General features: G+C 37.8%; 1 protein-coding gene across 1 annotated transcript in view; it reads left to right on the top strand.

The window, feature by feature from the left end:
* LOC306885319 (regulating synaptic membrane exocytosis protein 2-like) overlaps nucleotides 1–24663 on the top strand; it is a gene marked incomplete at its 5' end in the record, with an annotated part of 146707 nt that overhangs the window by 27576 nt on the left and 94468 nt on the right. The window contains 1 exon segment of the mRNA XM_079441772.1: nucleotides 6511–6628. Within this exon segment, the coding sequence (XP_079297898.1) occupies nucleotides 6511–6628 (118 nt within the window).

The following is a 24663-nucleotide window of genomic DNA, read 5'->3' as shown; positions in this document are numbered from 1 at the left end:
ACGTTAGTCAAGCTCACATCGGCTGACTCTCAGCTGATCCCCATCTACCTATAGGAATACGACACCTATCTAAGCATTCATATATAAGGTCGTCAGTATTATCAGCAGTTTACGCATTGCTCAATAGCAAATTACCCTCCTCCATCCCCAACTCCTCCTCTTGTCAGTCAGGGTCCAGCCTTCTGATTTTGAATCAGACAAATTCAAAAATGTGTACACAAAATTACTGAACTTTTTAACAAATCTGCAATACTTTTGCTGGTTCTATTCTGTTTACCCTGGGGGGTTATCGCTGCTCTCCCTGCTCTCATCCATGGTAGGCTGCATGGATGTGCAGGAAGTTCTTTCCCAGAACAGAACCATTCCCCCATTCCAAACTATATGCTAATTGTCAATCATCTTTGACGATAGTGGTCCTGACAGAAGTTGGTATTTTGGCCAGAAGAGATAGTTTAAAGTAAAAAATGACTAATTGATGGACTGGAGTGGTGAGGATTACTTGTGGATTATTGTGATGTTTTTATCAGTATGGACTCTCATTCCGACGGCACCCATTCACTGCAGAGCATCCATTGCGGAGCAAGTGATGGAATGCAACATTTCTCCAAATCTGTTCAGATGAACAAACTAACTCTTCTACATCTTGGAAGTCTGATGTTTTCACTGAAAAGGCCCAGTTATGACTTTTGATTAAACATTATGATGTCAATTTTTTTTTTAAATAAAATAAAAATAATCATTTAAAAAATAGGGTGAATATTCATTTCATGTTAATTTATTGCTATCACAAACATTATTATGTAGACATTAAAATAGCTGTGCAAGGCTAACTTTTACCTATATTTTCAGAAGCATATCTGAACCGACATTATTTGTTTAATTAAGGATTACTAATTTAATAAAAGTTATCAAAGTTTTGAACCCCTTTAACTTTTAATGCTTTACAGATGTGCTTTCCCAGTATCCCTGAAGGCTACTTGATTTTAGATGAGTTGTTTCCACTTATTTCAGACACGTGTGTGTGTGTGTGTGCATGTTTATGTGGTTTATGAGGACACAAATGTGTATAATGACATGGGTATGACAGAGGTGTTACAATATGAAGGTGGTTTATGAGGACACTGCTTATGTCCCCGTAATTCAAAAGGCTTAAAAAACATACTAAATGGTGTTTTTTTGAAAATCTAAAAATGCACAAAGTCTCCTGTGAGGGCTAAGTTTAGGTGTAGGGTTGGTGTAGGGCAATAGCACACACAGTTTGTTCAGTATAAAAACCATTACGCCTATGGAGAGTCCCCATAAACCACAAAAACCAACGTGTGTGTGTGTGTGTATGAGATTTGCAAAATCAGAAAGGCATGTTTTAGACCAGCACTGTTTCTTGTGCTCCAAACACGTCTGCTGTGACAGATGAGAATGTGTAAATAGGTATTTGAAATTAATAGAGGTTTTGGATCTGTTTACTGTTGTTGATGCCGTTTCATCTTAGCTGTTTTGTTTGACGTCAACATTATGCCAATTATACTTCTTCTTGGTAAACTTGCTCAATTCTCTCCTGGTGAATACAAACAGATTGCATAAGAGCTGATTCTGTTGCACTGTGAAGTGTTGGGTGAGAATGGTGTCTGACTTCTAGTGTTTCCCTCATGCTACAGTGTAGGCTATTGATGTTTTTAGCCATTTCAATTAAATGCATTTAGTGGAAACCACAATATTTGTATTGAAAATCTTAGTAAAGCCCACTTAGACTTCATTCAAACATCGTGAGGTCATGTTAGGTGAACTTCATTACAGCTTTTGAGAGAGATGAATTACCCTGAGGAGGCTCATTCACTTACATTGTTTGAGTGTATTCCGCTTTTTAGTGTTTGGCTGCAGCTTCGTGTCTGTTTTTTCGGGCGGTTTGAGTCGGCATGCATTCGTAATGAACTGAATTCCGGCTTAGTGGCTTGATAGCAGGATCCGTAAATAATGTAGGCTAAAGCGAAGAGCTATCGCGCATGCAGCCGATGGGTTTCGCTGTCAGACATGCGCAGAACCGACAGCGGCTTCTCAGAATCCAGTTTCTCGTTCTGACGGAAGCAGAAGACGCAGCAGAGTCCATTAAACGCTATAAACATCCTCTCTGTCGCCGTTCATCGCGTCTCGACGGACACAAAATGACTCGCAACGACGAAATGGGTAGGAAAATAATTTATTATGCGTAAAGTTTGATGTTAAATGTTGTCGAGACATGCCACCAGTGTAGGTGAACAGGTGTCACAGGTTGCAATAACTCAATAACTTTGTTTTTTTAGTCAAAAGTCCAGTTACATAAATGTGCGTTTTATCTAGCAATTATAAATGTCTCGAATTACGTTTTTTTTTTTTTCAGTTCTGTCCTACAGTAAAATGTTTTTGTTAAGTAAACAAGTGAACAAACAAACTGAGCATAGGATATAGACGTTCATGCGTCAAATATATTATCACTGAAAGAACTGTGAAGAACTGAACTGTCTATTTTAATACACTGAAAAGTGTGTTCTTCATAAAAGAATTATATATATATATATACACACACACACACACACACACACATATATATATATATATATATATATATATATATATATATATACATACATACATACACTGTAGGCTATTTGTTATCCAAAACTATATTTTTAAAGTGCTTTTTTTTAATAACACTTTTTGTTTGCCTACGCAGTGAAACTTCAGGTTCCCATTGTGACAACTTACCCCTTATATAGGATTACAACATTCTAATGTAAACAAATAAATAAATGAATTCTATGAGCTTATTGAATTAAATACATTTATTAAAAGTTAGTAAACTATTTTCTTCATGAGCATTAGCATGCAACAGTTTGGTGCTGGAATTAAAAATGGCATTATTTTTTTCCATAGAGGAATTAACTTTTAACACTAACTTATACGCCTGTAAAAATCTACCTGAGGTTGTTTATCGATTATTTGTGACCCTGGACCACAAAACCATAAATGTCAATTTTTCAAAATTGAGATTCATAGATCTTCTGAAAGCTGAATAAATAATCTTTCCATTGCTGTATGGTTTGTTATGATAGGACAATATTAGCTGAGATACAACTATTTGAAAATCTAAAATCTGAGGGTGCAAAAAAAAATCTAAATATTGAGAAAATCACCTTTAAAGTTGTCCAAATGAAGTTCTTAGCAATGCACATTACTAATCAAAAATGAAGTTTTGATATATTTACGGTAGGAAATTTACAAAATATCTTCATGGAACATGATCTTTTATATCCTGTTTAATTTTTGGCATAAAAGAAATATCGATAATTTTGACCCATACAATAGCCACAAATATACCCCAGTGACTTAAGACTGGTTTTGTGCTCCAGGGACACATTTACTTTTTGAAGCTATCAGTCTACATTATTTTATCTTAATTTTTAAGCAATATCAATGACTGCGCCACTGAGAAGTAAGGAGGCTACTCACATTCCTCTGGTTTGTAGACCAAAAACAATATATGATAGAAAACACACACACACACACACACACACACAAACACAAACAAGATTTGATGCTGAAAATGTGCCTTTTTGCTATTATCTTAATTTATAATAATAATAATTTTAACAGTGCAGTTCCCTGTGACGAACTACATTACCCATGATCCCTCAGAGAAATATCCACCAATGAAGAAACACAGCAAACAACTGATGCCAAAAAAGCTCTGCAGTGACCGCCCACTTTCATAAAGCACAACCAATGACTTAATCAAGTCTCTATGCTTGTAAACTAGTATGCACATGGTTAACTTCAACTACACCGTTTCTATAAATCAATAGTTTTTTTTAAAATAGTTTTTAATTTTATTATGTTGTTCACAGTGTTCAAGACTTGTATTAGTCAGTGGTTTCTTTGTGTTCCTCTAAAATGCAGAAATGTGTGTAGCCTCTGCAGTAATGCATTTCTCATGTAGCAACATTTGCATTGAGCACTTTAATGTCCACAGTCCATTTGAAAGCAGTCCAGGCAATATTTCCTTATTACTTGGCTGTCACTAATGGCCCTCTTGTTCTATTTTCTGAGCCCATTCCATTCACACACAAACTCATTTTCTCCCTTTTGAACTGTCTGTCTTTCTGTCTCTCTCTCTGGTGACTCAGCAAAGGCAGGTGACCACTCTCCTCCAGCAGCAGCTCTAATGGTTGTCATTGATTTACTCGCTCTCACTGTCTCTCGCTCAGTTTAAATGAGTGTGTGCTTTAAATGTGAGTGTGTGACTTTAGTGTGTGAGTGTGCAGTTTATAGAGGTGTGAGTCTGTCAGTGTCACAGTCTTACAAACATTCACCATAGCAAACATATTCTCTGCTAAAATAAGAGTTATTGCAGTTATTGATACTCACAGTTTTGAACAAAGCCATAACCCTAATTACTAAACTAGCAAGTGCAAACTGAATGTAATATTTTCAAACACTTAGATGCAAGTACATTTCAATAGTGTTGTCAAGTGATTCAAATGTTTAATGAATTACATGATATGCTGATTATGTAATTAATCACACATCAATTTGGGCTGTCAAATAACCCCCTAAAAGATCATTTAAAGTCATTACTGTGTTAAATAAGAAAATCATTGAATAGGCATTACAGAAAAGTTGATGATGAGTCAACATAGAAAAAAAAAAAATATTGAAATATGAAAATATTACTATGATTATTTTAATGAAATTACTCTAAATATGAAACTAAAGCCGCAAGTAGGTGGCGGCAAGACACTATTTTAACGAGATAACAGATTCGTTCAAATGGCTGATTCATGCAGCAACGAAGCAAGTGACTGTCACGCGATTCATTCAAAAACAACGATTCAATACAGTTTTGTTGAGGCTTTTTTGGAACTATGTTTGTTTGTGAAATAGAGCAACAACAGGCAATCCTGACAATGTTGTGTCTAAAATGTTTATTGAACTTTTGTATAAAATAAATATCACATTTGCAATCGTGCAGATATACGTAAAAAACAGCACTCTTACTCATGTGATATTGCTAAACTATATCACATGATATAAATATTAGACAAAAACCCCTACCCATACATTTTTTCCCTCATATCTTGGATTTTAGGACATATTCTAATAGGTTACATCACACAGTCACTTGTCATCCTGCATCTGCCAATCAGCAACTGTGTGCAATGTAAGATGACATATACAGGTCTGAGCTCAGCCAATCAGAATCAAGCACTGGAATTATCCGTTTTATAAAATAAAGTTTATTCTATTTTTTTTTCTTAGGATAATCTCCTGAGACCCAGAAAAACAAATTTTAGGAAAAAAATAGTATTTATGTCATTACATTGTTTAGAGCATAGGAATTAAAAAATATATATATATTTCATTCATATGTTATGCTATGTCCTCGGTAGCAGACACTGGGACTCAATTTAAAAAATAAATAAATAAAAAGACATGAATGAACATGCATAGTCAAAAACAATTGATTTTTAAAAATCACCAATACATTTTTAGGTTTCAAGATTTTTTTTATACCAAACTTTGTAGAAAGATTATTTTGAGCTATGTTATAACAGAATGATTTGATATATAAATTTTTCTTTATGCAAAATGTGTGTAAAAATGGCCATAAACGGGTTTTCCCATTATGTACAATGTATCCGTAAACTGTATCTAATTTGCATATTAATGTGTTTTTGGGGCAACATGTAATGAAAGAAGAAGTATAATAATGGGAGTAATAATTGACAAGATTTTCATAATAATATGTAATATTTCATAGGAATATGGAAATATTTTCTTTCCCTATTCAGTTGTTGTGTCTCCCAAAATGCGCAATAAACATGCTTTAAGTCCTGGTGTCCTCAACTGAGGACATGTATGAAATCAATCTCCTGTTTTGTAACAGAAAGTCATTCTTTTTTTATTTGAAACCCCATAACATTTTAAAAATCAGACAGATTTAAATGATAATTACAAAATATTATCATATTTCCATAATTTGATCACTAAATTAATGTCAGCCATTTTTGAAGAACAAGGAGAGGGAGTGAAACATCCAAACATTTGGTATCTCTGAGAAGCCCTGAATGTGCTCTGTACAGGACATCCAGACTTAAAACTGTGGCATGTGTAGTCTCAGAGAAATTCACTAAAATATAATGTCCTCGTATGAGGATGCAGGGTCTCAGGAGCATCACCACAACACTACATAGGACAATCGGTTTGGTAAATGGATGGATAGATGTTATATTAGCAATAGTAGAAGATATTGTGATAGATGAATCATCTACTTACCCTGACAGACGGTGCAGGGGTTTACATAAAGGTCCTCTGACTGACCCGCGTTATGTTTGTAGCATCTGTATTATAAAAAGAAATAGTTAGAAGACCATCCTTCCATGAAAACTGCACATCTTGGTTTGTTATTGTATTGCTTTTGTGCTTCTCATCTCATATTTCACTGAATTCCCCCAATATTAATTGTCATTTTATATGTAGGTAATGTGGGTATGCAACCTGTGCCGAAAACAACAAGAAATCCTCACCAAGTCGGGAGCGTGGTTCTACAGCGATCCTGAGGGCTCCAGATCAGGGCCCCAAGCCAAAGTAAGGGGAGGCCCAGCCGGAGCAAACCAGGGCCCTCTCAGAAACGGTTCAGGGATCCCAGGCAGGTCAGAAATTCATACCTTATTCACCTTACTTGTCCACAGACAGTGTAAAATGTTTCTCAGTTCAGCATTGTGTAGTTCTGATGTTGTGAGAAGGCTTTTAAGTTAGGAAGGTCTCAGTTAGGATGCTTTCAGGATAATTCAAGATTCAAGGGTTATTTTTAGAGTGGAAACGACTTCTGCATTTTAAGAAGTGAATGTGAATGTGCTCCACTTTCTGCTGCTGTAGTAGGATGTTGTGATTAATACTGTGTTTCGTTGCGAAAGCGAAAGTACTTTGTTTGGGCTTCCAAAAGAAGACACAACTAGAAATCAGTGGTTAAGTTATATTTACAACACTGTTCCAGAACAGTACAACGCAAATATTAGAGTGTGTGCAGCGCATTTTACGGAGGACTATTTCCAGAACCTGGGAGAGTAGCCTGCCAGTTGTGCACAAAGGCTTTTTCTATAAAGTGGGGCAATTCCAACTTTGCAAGGACTCGCAGCCTGTAAGTATGTTTTCTTATTTAAAGAATTTGCCACTGACGATTCAAACGTGAGTTTTGAGCTGTGTAGAGTAGTGTTGTTTATCGTTTCTCCGATCACAAATGCAGACATGGTAATGTTTACACGGCGCGATGCAATGCGACGCGTAAAAAGACAGTATAAGTCACTGGATGCAACAAACACCTCGTTTATAGTGGGTTTTATTGTTTTTGTGTGGTGGCGCTTGGACATGGCATCACAATACGGTGAGGGGCATAACATTTCTGTCTCACGCTTGAGGTATTCGGCCAATCACAACGCACTTGATAGTTGGCCAATCAGAGCACGCCTCGCTTCTCAGAACGATGAGCTTTGTAAAAATCAGCGCATTTCATAAAGGTGGGGCATAGCGGAGCAACAATAATGTACAGTATGTGGAAAATAATGTGTGTTTTGAACCTTAAACCGCATAAACACATTGCATTACACCATGTCACTTACGCTCTTCTGGTTCTCAACCCTCATAATGTTCTTTTTAGCATATGACCCCTTTAAAGTAGTAGTTCACACAAAAATTGAAATTAGTTGAAAACGTGCTCACCCTCAGGCGAACCTAGATATAGATGAGTTTGTTTCTTCATGGGAACAGATTTGAGTAAATTTAGCATTATGTCACTTCCTCACCAATGGATCCTCTGCAGTGAATGGGTGCCGTCAGAATGAGAGTCCAAACAGCTGATAAAAACATCACAATAATCCACACCACTCCAGTCCATCAGTTAACATCTTGTGAAGTGAAAAGTTGTGAGTTTGTAAGAAACAAATTCATCAAGATGTTTTTAAAGGGATATTTCACCCAAAAATTTAAATCTGCTGTTAATTTACTCACCCTCCAAGATGTAGCTGTCTTTTTTTCTTCAGTAGATAAGTAAAGATTTTAAATGGAAACCGTGGTGATTCATAAAATGCAAGTCAGCGGCTGCTCGTCTTTGAGAATAATAATAATAAAAAAAACACATCAAAGACACCTGACGATATATTAAGGTCTTGTGAAGCAAAACAATCAGTCTGTGGAAAAAAACTGAACATTATTTACAACATTATTACCTGTAATCCAGAGCCTCAGGCAAACATCTGTCGTGATGTCCAGTTTGGGAACAAATCGTTCTTTTGAACCAGTTGTTTTTGGTGAACTACTTGAACCAGAATTGCCGGAATCATCTGAAACCGTTCGCGGCTCGAGCAGCACAGATCTACTCAATCAAAACTCACTTTCAGATGTCTGACAGTCACTGCGACTTGAAATCTGCCAAAATACCGGCATAATCCTATGATGCTGTTTTTGCCAACTCATTCAGCACTCCAGTTCCTCTGACTGTCACTGAACTGAACCGAAGACCAATGAGCCGCTTATATGTGCATATGTAAACCGAGCACTTGAATCAAGGGGCCAAATGAATGTTTTTGTGGTTTCTCATTGTTTATGCAAAAAGGTGAGCTGATGAAGAAAAGTTCACTTTGCTTTAGACATGTGACACATCCACGTTTCACATCATTATTGGGTGCTTTAATAATAATTATTAAAAGACTACTGTGATGTTTTTATCAGCTGTTATCAGGACTCTCATTCTGACGGCACCCATTCACTGCAGAGGAACCATTGATTAGTGATGTAATGCTAATTTTCTCCAAATCTGTTCCCATGCAAAAAAAACAAACTCATCTACATCATGGATGGCCTGAGGGTTATGACTTTTTAAGGAAATTTTCATTTTTGGGTGAACTATTCCTTCAACCAGTCACAACATAAAGGCCCATTCACACCAAGGATGATAACTATAACTATGAAGTTTTAATAATTGTAAGAGAACAGCTAATTTTACACCACAACAATAACATCAAGGAGACACGATATGGCTGGAATTACTTTCAGAACGATTTTTTTCAGTTGTTTAAGTATAAAAACCATTGGCAGGCAGCCAATCAGAATCCACCCAAATTTAAAGAGCATGAGCATTTAAAGCGACAGATGACAAAACTGCAACGTGGGCTTATACAGAATGTTATCATCCACTGATCAAATTGTGTTTTCATCATTTTTGTCACTTTCTAGAGTACCAGACTACTATTTCTGTACTAAGTACTGGGATGCTGGAGTGATGATCCTTTGTAATGATGATTATGATGATGATGATGACGATGGCAGTCGTGATTAGCTTTTATAACGACGATGACACAGAAAAAAAAAGAGAAAGTGAAAAAAGGAGAAAATGTCCATAAAATGTGATCAATTATTGTAGCAGCGCTAGGAAATTAAAGCGTGTACTCACGTCTCAGAACGCCAAAGGAGATTCGCCAAGTACAGAGACGCCCTTTGGTTGCCAGATCCTCTTCAAATATCATATATCATAATTGAACCGCGCCGATGAGGTAAATAACACATTAGGTTGGTTCGGAAAGGTGTTACATATATCAGTCGTGCACTGTAGAGCGCGCTGCCCCAGTGCTTTGAGCGTCGCTGAAATCAAGTCCAGCGCACTGGCTGTGTCTCAAAACCTAGTAAGCTGACTGCCTAGACAGCATGTTTGGACATCATACGCGTTTAATTATAAATGCAGTTTAGGAGGCTCGCTATTTTGCTTCCCCGTGCTTCTCCAGTTAGAGCTCACTGTAACAGTAGCCTACGCTCCCGTTTGCGCATCTCTCACTGAGAGAGCCGTGCAATAAAGCATCCCATGCGAGCGCGTCAGGAATAATGTGTGTGTGTGTGTGTGAGAGCGAGAGAGTCTGTGCTGCTCCAGTTTGTCTGATTCTCCGAGGCGAGACGGTGGCGCATGGACACAGCTCCAGATATTCCAGCAGCCGGTGAAAATGCAGCGCTGTTTTTCTCTCTCTCTGGCACGCCGTCAGACAGAATCCATCCCCCGCTCACAGCAGCCGCAGCAGCACCTCAGGGCTGGAGCATGAGGCGCACATCCATCAGATCTCCAGGAAAATATGGGACTTGATCGACACGGCAGCGCGTCGGATGTAGCGGTCGCGGGGCTGTGGGTGTGCTGCTGCTGCTGTTTCCTCAAGTGAACGACTACTGGGTTCGGTTAGGGAGGAGGGGGGTAGGTGAAAATGCAATTTGGGACATTGCGACAGTTCTGTAGCTCTTTTCTATCGCATTTTAAGCCACCCCAGAACATCTCGAAGCCGGAGCTGTTGGGACAGGAGCGGAACGGCAGGTGAGGCGATCGATACCCGCTCACCGATCATCACACCAGAGCTAAACAAATACATTACAGGCACATCCAGTGCTGTAGATTGACATTCGGGTTTGAACTTACGATGCTATTTATCGCTTAAGATTCGCATGGGTGTTTTATAATGGGAACTGCGCCTCCGTGCCAAACGACTTCATTTGATACGCTGTGCTGTTTGCTTGAGAATATGGGAACACTCTTTATTACAATGCCCATTAATTATCATATACAAATTAAGTGATTTATATTGCTATTTATATACTACACCCACAGTAAAATGCCAGAAATGAATGATTTTTATTTAATATTAGAGTATTAGACTACTTAGAACATTGTAGTAAAGTCAAAAGATTCAGTTTTTACCTTAACTAGCTGGTGTGGCTTTTAACATTTATTTAATGTATAGGTTAAAACAGCCATTTAGTTATTTGATTCATAATATTCTTAAATGCAAGCACATAATTTAAAGGCTGAGAAAGAAAGCATGTAACACTGTGATATAAAGTATGTACTGACTGATAATGTTGTTGCCAGTGCATATTATATATTTATTTACTTATAAGTCCCAGATGGGATCATTGCTTCTTGCACTTGGATTTATAGGGCAATGGGACAACCTCAGGTTTTTCTTTTGCCCCCTTTTATAGTGCATTGTTATACCTTTTTATTTTTTGTCTTTTTTATCAAAATTTTCCTTGTGCAAAATTCTACAGAAGTTTATTTTTTGCGTAATAAATTGCTCTCCCTCATGCTTTTTTGCTGATTCTTTGCTGGAGTGGATTTGAGAGTGTCTTTACGATGCTAATTCAGACTATGAGGAGCCTTGAGCTATTTATAACTCAAGCACAATAACTTGCTTTGGGGAAAATGTCCTAGTGAGTCATTCAGTGAAGTCCTGATTTATTAAGCAATAGTATGGCATGCCTGGAAACAGTGCATATGGGTTATATCATAATACAAACAGCAGTGTATTTTTATTCACAGCATACAGGCTACATAATACAGGCTTCTTGGACGGGTTTATTCACGGGCGCCTTTCACAAGAGTCTTGTGTTCACAGGAGCATCTTGTTCAAGTAACACTTTGTCATGTGCATGTGTCATCTGCATATGAAGCCTGAATAAGATGGGAAAGGATTTGAAAAATTGCATGGCAGCAATAGTTCCATAAAATGTACAACATGTAAAATGATAACCCCAAAAACACAAATAACAGACTATTTAGGCTTGTCTTGAGTGTTTGCACTAGTGCTTAAAATTGCGTGGCTGCCATACGCTGAATTTTTACTTCAAGTCAGAGTGACATGGCAATTAATGAGTGACATTCTCATTAATTAATTAATCTGATGTATTTCTCAGTGAAAAAGTGTATTAAATGAGGTATGGTGGTATTTTTACGAGTTTATAATTCACAAATAGCTTTCAAAATGTATGAGTCGAAACAGCAGCAGTAATTTTTAAGGTCACATTTTATGATGTCACTTCCTGTTTTTGGTTGTTTAGATGGTCTTTGGTCTGTGTTGTGTTCACATCAGAATTCCTTTGGAAGATTGTTTGTTTTGCACTAAGGCTCGGATGCCAGCGTTCACACTTATTCAAGTGAAGTGAAGTGAAGTGAAGAAGTGAAGTGACATACTGCCAAGTATGGTGACCCATACTCGGAATTCGTGCTCTGCATTTAACCCATCCAACGTGCACACACACAGCAGTGAACACACACACACACACACACACACACAGCAGTGAACAACTGCTCCGCCCGGGGAGCAGTTGGGGGTTCGGTGCCTTGCTCAAGGGCACCTCAGTCGTGGTATTGAGGGTGGAGAGAGCGCTGGACATTCACTCCCCCCACCTACAATTCCTGCCGGCCGGAGAATCGAACCCGCAACCTTTGGATTACGAGTCCGACTCTCTAACCATTAGGCCACAACTTCCCCCGTTCAAATGAAACACACTAACAGAACAATCCGATAGTTCCTTTTATCCCTCATGTTTTTCATTTGCTAGATACTGGACTGAAAAATACTGATGTAAACTGGGTATAACAACCCAATGAGTCTGTTTGATGAGTTTGTGTGCGTGATAATGATAATGAGATCCTCATCGCATGCTTATTCATTTGCTTCAAAATGAGCATTTATATGTTATTTTTAAAAATGAAAAAACTAAGAAAATTTATGAATCACTTGATCTGCCATTTGTAACGTTATTATTCATCCATTCTATTTCTCAGTGCTGTGTATCCCGTCCCACTGCCCAGCCCTTTATACAATTCTGGCTGTTACTGTATTTGCAAAATCCTTATACCCACTTAGCAGCGACCCATATCTCAACGGACCGAGTCATTTTCTTGTATCCCGCTCTCTGTGCTAATGCTGTTGATATTGCATGTGAGTGGTGGGCTACAGAAATGGAATCTGACTCCCTCAGATGTCCTAATTAATTGCCGGCCACATTTCGGCCTCTTTCACTCTGGCTGATTTACTCCCTCAATCATTGATTATTTAGGAGCTGTATTTTCTCTAGTGTACTCTCTTCCCAAAAGCACTCGCTCTGAATCAGTCAGGCCTTGTGTGCCAGCTCCTTTTAATGGAAATCCAAACCGATCGATGGACAGTCAGAGCAGCCCATCCCGTTGCAGGCTGGAGCTGTTATAATGTTGGACTGGATGATTCTCTCTTTTCAAGTAGTGGAAAGTCAAAGAGCTGCAGCTCCACTGATGAAAGTAAATATGATTATTATGCATCATATATCATAAGAGGCATGTTTCAACTTATCTGTTTTGTAAGAAGTCTCTTCTGTTCACTAAGGCTGCATTTATTTGTTTTCAACATTCAAGATAATCTGAAACATTTTTTGAGCATCAGATCAGTATATTAGAATGATTTCTGAAGGATCATGTGACACTGAAGACTGGAGTAATGATGCTGAAAGTTCAGCTTTGATCACAGGAATAAATTACATTTTAAAATATATTCACATAGAAAACAGTTATTTAAATTTTTTTTCACAATATTGCTATTTTTAATGTATTTTTGATCAAATAAATGCAACCTTAGTGAGAAGAAGAGATTTTTCAAATGCTTTCTTGTACAATGTACATTATTGTAGTTCAACTATTGTAACAGTAATTTATTTATTTATTACATTGTATAATGATTTGCTTCAGATTGTTGGTTAATATTTATTCAATAATTAAAAAAAAAAAAATCTTGAAAATATTTTAAAAGGGTAATCGGATGCCAAATTCACTTTACAAGTTATTTGAATATATTTTAACATAATTGTGTGTTGGAAGTGTGTGTACACATCCATCCTATAGTGATACAAATCCACCCAGTGTTTTTTTTTAAATCCCTATTTTAAAATCTCCTCAGGCTGTTCTGAGAGCCCAGTCAGAATGATGTAGTTCTGTACAGGCCCCTCCCACGATAGTTGATTGACAAGGCAGTCTTAATTTAGACCCGCCCTGAGTGAGCTGTCATCAGTCCATCATTGTGTCGACTCTGGTGCAGGGGAAGACAAGATGTCCCCGATTAAGCGATTTAAGTGTTTTGTTGTTGGATGTAATAATGAATATAGCAGTCGTCATTTACTCCCGACATCTGAGCCGTTAACGTTACTTTCATTTTGATGGGAATGCACTGATCCCCGATCTGCCTAAATGCATCTATGTTCGCCCGAATAATTTGTGATCTAGCTTTATCTACAGAAGAAGTGAGTATAAGGGTTTTTATGAATCTTTGCAAATCACCTTTCCTAATAATGTGAAAGTTAGGCAGTTTCGCAGCTGAAGTTTAGTATGCTCCATAGATATATATACCTAGATGCCTCATTATGGACTGTTTCTATGGGTCGCGATACGTAAGCCATCCGCCATTTTTGCAACGGTCTGCGAATCCTTGAGCGCATTGACTTTGTGCGTCTACAACAGAAAGTTATATGCTTGTATATCTTTGAATATTCATCGATTATTATGGTGAATGCGAGATGGCTGACGCGTCAACGTATCTGGAGTGGTCGGATATGGAATCTACACATACTGAATCTATGGTCTGCTCGTCACTCCACAGAAGAAGGGGCAGAATCAGCAGAGCTCATTAGCATTTAAAGCAACATTGAATAGAACAGCGTGCTGAAAACAGAGCTGATTCTGACAGGGTAAAGAAGGGGTTTTTACACTACCATTGAGAAATTTGAACCAAAATATGTTATAGACTTTTCATTAAGACCCTAAAGAATCATATCAACTTGTGGAAAATGGGCATCCAAGGATCCCTTTAAGAAAATTCTAGAATACAGTTTGTTTTTTATACCAGCACACCTTGCACAGACCCTTGAATGAAAACTCAACGGGATTAAAGTGAAATGTATAATGAAGTCTTTATTTTGTAAGTTCTTCAGACAAAGTGCAAATGGAACTAGATTTTGATATTTTCTGAAGAAAGTGTGTGTGAGTGCTGCTTACCTGTGCAGATCTCAGTGGCACAGTGCTGGGGTACTGTGGGTGTTTGCAGAGGTGTTGCTAAAAAAGGCCGCTGCGTGTGGTTTGTAAGGAGCTCTGAGTGCTTTGTTGAGTGTTACTACGCAGTTGCCATGGTGTTGTGGGTGCATTGCTCTGTGGTTACTTATTGGCCCATCAAATAAATACCCACCTGGGGCTGGGTGATAGGGAGAATAATAAAATCTTTATTTTTTTTTTTCAGAATGTTTGGCAGATTCAAGAAAATGATTTAGATTTTTTTTTTTTACGTTTAACTAGTCAGCCTAAAAATGTAACTACATGATTCAAGTAACATTCTTTTATTAAAAAGCTCTGTTCCAAGTGCAACACGTGAAGATGGTTTTTGCATTACACTGTGCTGCTTTTTCATTGTTTTTTTCTGTGGGAACATGCGCTTGATGGATGTGTTTGACCGCTGTGTTTGCGTCTCGTGTATTTTGCAGTGTCTCATGCATGAAAGGCCATTCTAAAAACGGCACACAAGTTAAAGGTGCAGTATGTAATATTGTCAGCTAGTGGTTGTAACGGGTACTGCAGTCCAAATTCAAAATATTGGAGAGTTGTTTCTTTTGTCCCTCCTCCTCAGACTCAATGCTCACATGAGTTGACAGGTTGAGGACACGCAGGAATGAGCACAATTAAAAACAGAAGGCAACAAGCTTTACATTGTAAATTGATGAGTTGATTTATCTGTGTTTTAATATTCTCCTGGTCATAGAGTTTTTTTAGATGGATGCTTGGGGCTTTTTAGATCTGGTAGAATCTGCGATCTCTGATCCAGTTTTTTTTGCTGCCTTCTATGGCTGCAATATGCTGTGTTTTCTGCCTACTGGCAACCAGGGGTGTCGAATTACATTAATTTGGCAGTGGGTGGAAACGCACAGACCAAAACATAAACAGACATTCCGACACAGAACAACCATTTAACAGCAGAATAACTGGCTGTAGCACTGTTTTTCAGAGAAACAAGTAAACTTAGCATGTTTCGGTAATGCCTTATTTTAAAGCTGCAGTCCATAACTTTTGGCGCTCTAGGGGTTAATAAACAGAACTGCATGCATCTTGTGGAAGAGCATTGTAGCCGGAGTAGGGCCCTATGATTTTTGGAATGCGGAATCGTGGAATCTACTTAGAAAAATGGAATTTACAGTTTAACGCGGAATGTCACAGAATTTGCAATTTGTAGGTCATTGCACTTCAATCAAATCGCGATATGGACTAGTATTTGTAAATATTAAAGGGGTCATATGATGCGATTTTCAAGTTTTCCTTTCTATTTAGAGTGTTACAAGCTGTTCGTGCATAGATGAGATCCCTAAAGTTGCAAAGACTAAAGTCTCAAACCCAAAGATATATTCTTTATAAAAGTTAAGACCCTGCCACGCCCTCATAAAACGGCTCATTCAAACATGTCTACATCACGATGTGGAAATATTTGCGTAATGCCACCCCAATGTTCACGCAAAGAATGAAGGGGTGGTTTCAGTAGTGTTGATGCAGCCGTGTCAGGGAGACGCTGTGTGTTTCTATGTGAAAGCAAAATAACTTTATTTGGCCTTCCAAAAGTAGATGCAATTAGGAATCATTGGTTAAGATTTGTTTACAACACAACAGCACAACCCAAATGTTTGATTTTGTGCAATGCATTTAATGGACGACAGATTCGTGAACCTAGGAGAGTACAAGGCTGGCTGTGCATGAAGGCTATTTTAAAAAAAAGGGTTAATTCCGACTTTGCTATGACAATCTGGTGCTTCTGAATCAGCAACTGTAAGTATGTTTTGTTATTAGTTCAAGTATTTGCTATTGTATTGACTGTTCAAATGTGGAGTTTTGCGCGTAACTCGTCGTGTGAGTGTGTGTGTGTGTGAGGGGAACAGGGTCATCCAAACTTTCCTAATTTCCTCATCTGAGTAAAACTAGCGTCATATACACACACAGAAATTTAAAGGTATTAATATGAAGGTAAAATGACGTCAAAAAGATTCACATGCTAAATTTGTGAAAGTGTACATAAAAAAAGCAAGTGTAAATTAATTTTGCATGCGCAAGAAAAGATTTGTAAAAGTGTAAATCACGTTTCAAGCGTAAGAAAAAAAGATGTGCAGCCTTTTACTGTTTTTTGTAAGTGTAATTCATGTATTGTGAAACTGCAACTTCATGTTAAGGCAAAATAAATATGATCTGTATTCTTCTGACTTCCATTTTTCCACGCTAAAGTATTGCAAGCCTGTGCGCATCGTTTTGCAAGCGAAAACAACCGTATCAAGAGCTGCAATACGGATTGACCGCGTAAAACCAATATGTGTGTGGAGAAAAAAATCGTTGCAACTGTCTAAATGACTTCTTGTGTGCGTAGGGCAAAATGTTCCCCAAATAACCCGCTATTTACGTCTGCGTCTTTGCGCTTGCAGTTTTGGCACGATTCTCTCACTGATTTCAGATTTGCAAGTGCGAGTGGAAGGCGGGACCTTCTTCTTGCAGCCAATCAAATGAGGCTCTCCCTGACTCTCAATTTACTTTTATCTGATTGGTTCAATAAACACTCCAGACATGAGAACACATCTTTATCTTAATTTGACTCAGCGTCATTCTTATTGCAGGGATGATATTTTTAATGCACAGATACATATAAAAAAAATGTATTAATAATAATACAATAAAATAAAATAATAAAACAAAAAAGCATGATCCTTTATAAGCTGTGTAGGCTACCATTAATTAGGCTGACTGCCATGTGTTCATTCTGAATTTCGGGCTAATGTTAGGAAATTACATTTCTGTGTATTCACTCTATCCTAATCATCCTCCTCCTCTTCAGCAGACCATATGATATTAAGTTGTAATCTTGATGCTACTGAAGTATCTGCACTACTATGCATAATTCCACCATGTCTCCTGATCAGGGTTGATGACAGACTTTTGTTTTTCCTTTAATGTGTATTTAAAGGAGATTTTACTGTACTAAATATTTACCCCTAAATTAGGGGTGGGCGATATGGGAAAAATATCATATCACGATTTTTTATAGAAATATCACGATTCACGATTTTTATCCCGATTCTTTGTTAGTTTTACTATTTTGGTTTTACAAGTTGTCTGAGCATTACAGCCAAACTAGAAAGACAAAGATGCATGGCAGATATTTAGGCCAAAGTGGGTGAAGATAAAAAATCTTTGTCATTATTTTATTTTTCTTATTAAAAAATAAGAACAAAGATACACATTACAAATACACATAATATACAAATAAAACAAACAGTGCTTTATTTCCAGGTACAATAGGTGTATTTAGCAGAGCATTCAATGAAATTGAATGAACAAATATAAAAATAAAACACTAGATAGACTGATTCCTAAAGCAACTGTATTAAAGTTTTTCAGTCAAGAATAGTGAGTGATTTTTCTCTTTTGCGTTTTGTTGTTTTGTTAACGTTAAATGAATAGTTCCCCCACAAATTAATATTCTGTCATCTGTCTGTCAATTCTGTCATAATGTTTTATTTTTATATCATCATTTACTCAAAAGTTGTTTTAAACCGGAATGAGTTTCTTTCTTCTGCTGAACATTTATAAATGCCATTTTGAAGAAGGTGGAAAACCAAACAGTTGCTGGTCCTCAGTGACTTCCATAGGATTTTTCTTTCCTACTATCAAAGTCAATGTAGACCAGCAACTGTTTGGTTTTCCACTGAGTAAATAATGACAGAAATTCAATTTTAGGGTGAACTATCCCTTTAATGACAGTCGACAGCATGTTTAGTGTCCTGTCCCTTTAAGAGCTGCACGCATCTAATATACAGTACAGGCACGCATCCGTTTCTCTCTTAACTATTTACTTTCATTTTAGAGATAACCAACTCAGTCTGTATGTAAACCTTGTGTGTTTTGACAGTATTAGCGCAAAATATAACTTAGTTGAGTAATCAGGCGCTGTTAGACAGGCGTTTTAGTGCGCGTGCTTCAGGTGTATGCGCTCAGAACAAGCGCAGGTCAGACCAGCGCGCGAATTAAACATTTAACCAGCAAGGCTTGTATGCAAATAATGTACTTTTGCGATCGCGAATAAGTGCAGTGTCCTGTCTGAGTAACTCTACTGCTGTATGTCGTGTTGTACAGTACATAGAGACGGCGACGCCAGAACTGTATTTGACAATGTGCGCGGTAGCGCGATACTACGATATTTCTTCAAAAGCAGATCGTGGAGACATTTTTATCGTCCACGATCAAAAATCGTCATATCGCACACCCCTACCCTAAATTATGCATTTACCATCTGTAATGCCATGTGTATAACCATATAAAAATCTCAACATTACTGTGTATATCATGGTTTCTGGGAACATTTGATTCAGATATAGTTACTTTGCATTTGGTTTTTCATTTAGATGCATATATTTAGACATTATTTTGTCAAAGTAGTTGTAGTTTTTGAAATGTTGATTTGGTTTGAAGTGTCAGTGTTTGCATTATAGTCAAATCTGGAGACAAAGCGCTATTAAACATTTTGATTGTAAAGTTTAACATCATTTCAGTGGTGTAGGCAGATTATCTAAAATCTTCAATTTCAATGCAATGCCGAACCAATCCAATAAAGTTCACTCTAGCTTGAAAATCAGTATATGAACACATGGCAGTCAGTCTAATGGTACACAACTTCTAAGGATCATGCATAGGGCTCTACCAGAGCTACTTCTCTCTGTTTAGGTCTATGAAGAATCACGCAGGTACTGGGCTACTCCACATCGGTTCCTACCAGAACCAGTCAAAAATAGTCAGAATATAAAAACGTATTATAGGTGTACCGTAGTGATTCAGGATAAGCCAAATCACAGTTTGGAAAATGGATTCATGATGTACTCGCTTATTATTTAACTTTGTAAATTTTGAACACACACCCTTGTTACACGTTACATGTGCTTACTATTATAATAACAATAAATGATGCATAATTACATGCATGTAAGCAAAACATCTTGTGTAATATAACTTGTGTTTGTTTGTTTGCTGGTCTTTATTGTATTTGTTACACTTGTATTTTTTTAATTGTTTTTGCCATGAAAATAGCCTGCTGATTGATGCTGACATGGCGTTAAATAAATATACTACTACTTCATGCAAATAACCCTAAACCAAACCCTAATCCTAACCCTAAACCTATAGTAAGTACATGTAGTTAATTATTATTACTAAGTACTTAATTCTATAATTACACTGCAACAAGGACACCTTAAAATAAAGTGTAACCCATGTTTCTTAAATATCTGTATTTCTATGCTTTAGTACAATCAAAAAAATTATATACAGCTCCTTTCAACTTGTGTCTCGTAACCTTGCATTTTTCCCATTCCATTGCCCCCATCTTATGTTTTTCAATGCAAGAACGCATTCTGTGTGAATAGCCACTTAGGACTAGCAATATGTTCGATGTAAGCAAGAAATGTCCAGTCCTTCATACAGCGTGTCACATGCCATGAAAAACTTTGACTCGGGCATTTCACAATTTTCGATGGTGTGCAATGAGATTGGACCAATTGCATGATCTATTGAGGCAAAGTGATGAGTTTTTTGTTGCGCATCCAGGAACTTATTCAGTAGATGTGTTTCCATCATAGTTTATGCATGTTTTCTGCTCAAAAAAAGGAAAAACTTTCAGTCTGATCACTTTGAACAATAATAGCACACCTTTTCCTAAACCAGTCACACAATTTGAGTCGTCATTCATTTCTAAACACTGTGGGCTGAGTTATAGCAATAACAATAGTGAGCATTGCCTTATCATGCAGCACTAATAAGGTCAGGGCAGACGCAATAGACAAGGTGAAGATAAATCAAGACTTGGAGTTTGGTGTTGGTTTATTGATCCTTAAACTGAGGTTAAATTTAAATGACGCCATTTAGCTGGCAGGATATTTGTCCTAATAAGATCATTGATTGGTTGATTAACAGCATTGTGAATCTATTGAGTGAATTCCACCAATGAGAAAGATGATTTTTGAGCCTCTGTCACAGTCGTTGTTGGGAGCCTGTTTTCTTCATTGTGTGTGAGAAGGAAGATGCGTATAGCATTAAAGATGGTCAGTTAGATGGCAGTGGCCTTGCTCAGTCAAGAGGAATAGATCAATGCATGCGATGGGAGGCTGCTTGACCTTTGCCTAGTAGGTCAGGGTTCTCAGATCACGAATGGAGTTATTTATATAGGACATACGAGTGTCTACCAGTAATATTTCATCATATTATTTAGCCGAATATTTAGATGATCTTTTTACCTTTGTAAGATTGAGTTGTGCAGGAACAGAAAAATGTGAAGTATGCATGTGGAGATGTTCGATATATTTCTAGAAAATAGGGGGAAAAGTGATGCAGTGCATAAGATGGAGGATCAGTTGTAGACAAATTTTTCTTAACTTTGTGCAGTGTGTAGTAATATAAGTAGTATTTAGTGTTACTTTTTGGAGGAGTAAATAACATAACGATACATTGTTATTTCTAATGGAACGTAACAATTTGCATTCTTTCTTCTCACTCTCATATGGCTAAAGGCTGGAAATACACTATACATTTTTCCAAGATATTTAAATATTCTTTCTTTAATGAACCAATATCGATTGTTAAATCCCAAGAATCAATCTATGCTGTTTTCAGTTGTGTGAACAGAACTTAAAGAAACATTATTTGTAGCACGCCTATCATTCAATAAATCGCAGTTAGCTTTGTGCTTCGTTAATTTTGATATGTAACAAAGTGTCAGCTTTTAAATTCTGTCAAATTTACTATGAAATTCAAACAATAAATACAGTTTTAGCGCTCTTTAATGTGGCGTGACAGATTGATGTAGCTGCCTCAGTTCAAATGTCACATGAGATCAAACCGATCATCTCCTCCTCTTTACTACTAGTTATAGCACAAAATAAACATGAATCAATATCAGAAGGTGTTGAAAGAAACGGTACATCTTACTGGAATTAATGTCTCATGTAATCGCTTAATCAGTGTTTGAAACGCAGAAAGACATCAAACAGCTTGTACAATATGTCATGTAACGTTATATCAGAAAAGCCTTTCACTGTCCATAAAGTCGATAGTTAGCTACATAAATGTTAACTACAAATAAGGAGCAATTTGCTAAAATTTGAACTATAGTACATGCTCATTATAGTTTTATTCAACCTGTTCTTCAATATTTATGTAGCCTATGTTTGAGTATATCCATCAAGAACACAAGTTATTGTCAGGGTTCTGTCACTTCGGTCTAGTTTATTCATGGTTTTGTGACGGAGCTCTGACACTCCCTTCTTGTCTTGTTTTCTGGTGAGCGTGCGGCTTCGAGTGTGCTCGAGCCACACACTCTCTTGTCTGCGTGCTCTGTTTTATTTTGGGGCGTGATGTTCGGATCCCGGCACTCCTGTCTTGTTCAGGCTTAGTTCTGGTTTCGTGTCGGGGATCAGACACTCACGCTCCAGGTTTGTTCTTGCTGTGGGAGCATGCGATTTCGAGTTCGCTCGGGCCCTGCCCTCCTCTGTCTGTGTGTGTGTGTGTTTTGTTCGGCACGCGGTTCGGGTCCGGTTGCGTGCTTTCTCTTGTTTTGTCTTGTTCTGTGTTGCACGCAGCTTGTGTTTTTTCACTTTGTCACTTGTGTGCTTTCATGTTTGTCATGTTTTGTGAACACGCGGCTTATGAGTCTCCTCATTAGCTGCTTGCGTGTTCATGTCCTGTTTTGCACATGGCTAGTGATTTTGTTTTGCTGGCCATGTGCTTGTGTTTTTGTTTTGTGTGAGCACATGGCTTGTCTTGTTTGGTTCTATGTGCCATGCGCTCTCATGTCAATTGTTTTGACCCCACCCACCTTGTTTCCTGATTATTGGTTAATTTGCCCCACCTGTGTTTTCTCGTTACCCTCCTCATTTGCTCCCTTTATAATCTCCTTGTGTTTGCAGTCCTGTGGCAGTTTGTCATCGATGTTACCCTGTTTGAAGCCTTGCCTTGCCTTGCCTTGCCTTGCCTGTAGTTTTTGTTTGTTGATTTTATTTTATTATCAATAAAGCCCTATTTCCTCCTGCAAGTGAGTCCTCGCTCTCATCCCTTCATCCACACCTGACAGTTATGACATCCACTGTTTAAATGTTTATATTTAAATCCAGTTCACGTGGATCTGTGAAAAGGACTAAAAATGCTGTAGTATTAATGCAGGCCAGTAGTTGGCGATGTTACTTTGTAAAGAAACCTATATAGACTGATACCTGTTGGCTGAACATGCAATACACGTGCATAACATTAGCGGTTTCCCAAATTTGCGTTATCCTAGTTTACAGTGAGACAATAATGGTATCATTTTCAAAAACTTGCACTTTGAAACTCTTTTCAGGCCCCCAAAATGCTGCTGTCATGTAAATGAACGTTTGAATGAAAAGTTCAAAAGTTTGAATGAAAAAATGAAAAGCTTTTGTCCAAACACCCCTTAAATTGAGAGAGACTTTTTTCCTTGAAAAACAGTTGACATGTTCAATACCTGATTGCATATGCATCTAAATGAAACGGTATAAAATGGAACTGAATCAAGATTGAAATCAATCTAATCGAATCTAATTGAATCGTGAACTTTGTGTCAATACCCAGCCCTAATATTTGCCCAGATTTGCAGTTTGGAGACGTTCGCGCTGTAGTTGCAGAAAGTCAGAAGAAATCTGCAGATTTGAGTTGACAGATTTCACAGAAAATCGAGCAGTATGATGGACACGGACTCTGTTTTTAGCTTCAGACTGAACCCATCCATCGAGAAGATTTCAAACATGTCTGATATTTTGAGCTGATTTTAAAGCACATATTGTTTTCATCTGTCATGTGTCTCCGAGGCATGTGTTGCATATATACTGCATGCCCAAGCATTTTAGCAAGTACAAGCTCAGAATCGGTACGTCTCTACATCCCTGCCATTTTTGACTCCACATGAAAAGGCTGCACACAACACTTCTTGCTACACTGTAGAGTGTCATTTCCCAAACCCACAAACGTTTCATCCTCCCAGAGCTCCCGTCCTCTCCGTCACTGACAGCAGCATGACATCTCTCTGCCTTTGATAATACGCAAAGAAATATTCATCACTTCTGCCCTTGAGAAACAAACTTTGCTATAGAAATATCAGCGATACTTGGCTCCAAGCGGGTCGCCAATGCATTTTTAGCTCTCTGTGCTCAGTGCCACTGCAATTTTCTACACTTGAGCTGTCGTGCGTCGCACTGCATTTTTCTTTTGTGTGAAATCTGATTGAAAGTGCTTGAAAGGGCTCGACTGGAGTGGATGAATTGGGCAGTGTTTATCGGAGAGAGAAGAGAGAGAAAATCTGTTTTCATTTAAAACAAGACGAGAAAGTCTCCCGTCTGACTGCGCCGCTCACCCACGTCTCTCGCAGCGCTGTGCTGCATCGCATGCGTCAGAGGAACCGACGTGTGTTCATTTGTACTCTTTCCCTTGCATCCTCTTTTAAGACTGCCGACTCGGCCGCCATCCACTAAATAAAGAAACAAATAATTTATTCAGCAGCCTGCAAGGCACTCTACGGCCCTATGACCTGCCTGTCCAGGCCCAAAATAGAGACGTCTGTGTGGGGTGCTGGACTAAGTGATTCAAATCCCACCACACTGGAGTGGCCATTAGTTACAGAGTCATCCTTACAAGACACGAAGTGCATTTAAAGGAATAGTTAGCTTGAAATGAAAACACTAACCAATTTACATGCATGACTTTTTTTTTTTTTTGAAGTGGGA

The sequence above is a fragment of the Barbus barbus genome, assembly GCF_936440315.1.
Source record: "Barbus barbus genome assembly, chromosome: 19".
Taxonomy (NCBI): domain Eukaryota; kingdom Metazoa; phylum Chordata; class Actinopteri; order Cypriniformes; family Cyprinidae; genus Barbus; species Barbus barbus.
Note: the sequence above shows the minus strand (reverse complement) of the source record. Positions and strands in the feature narration are given on the sequence as shown.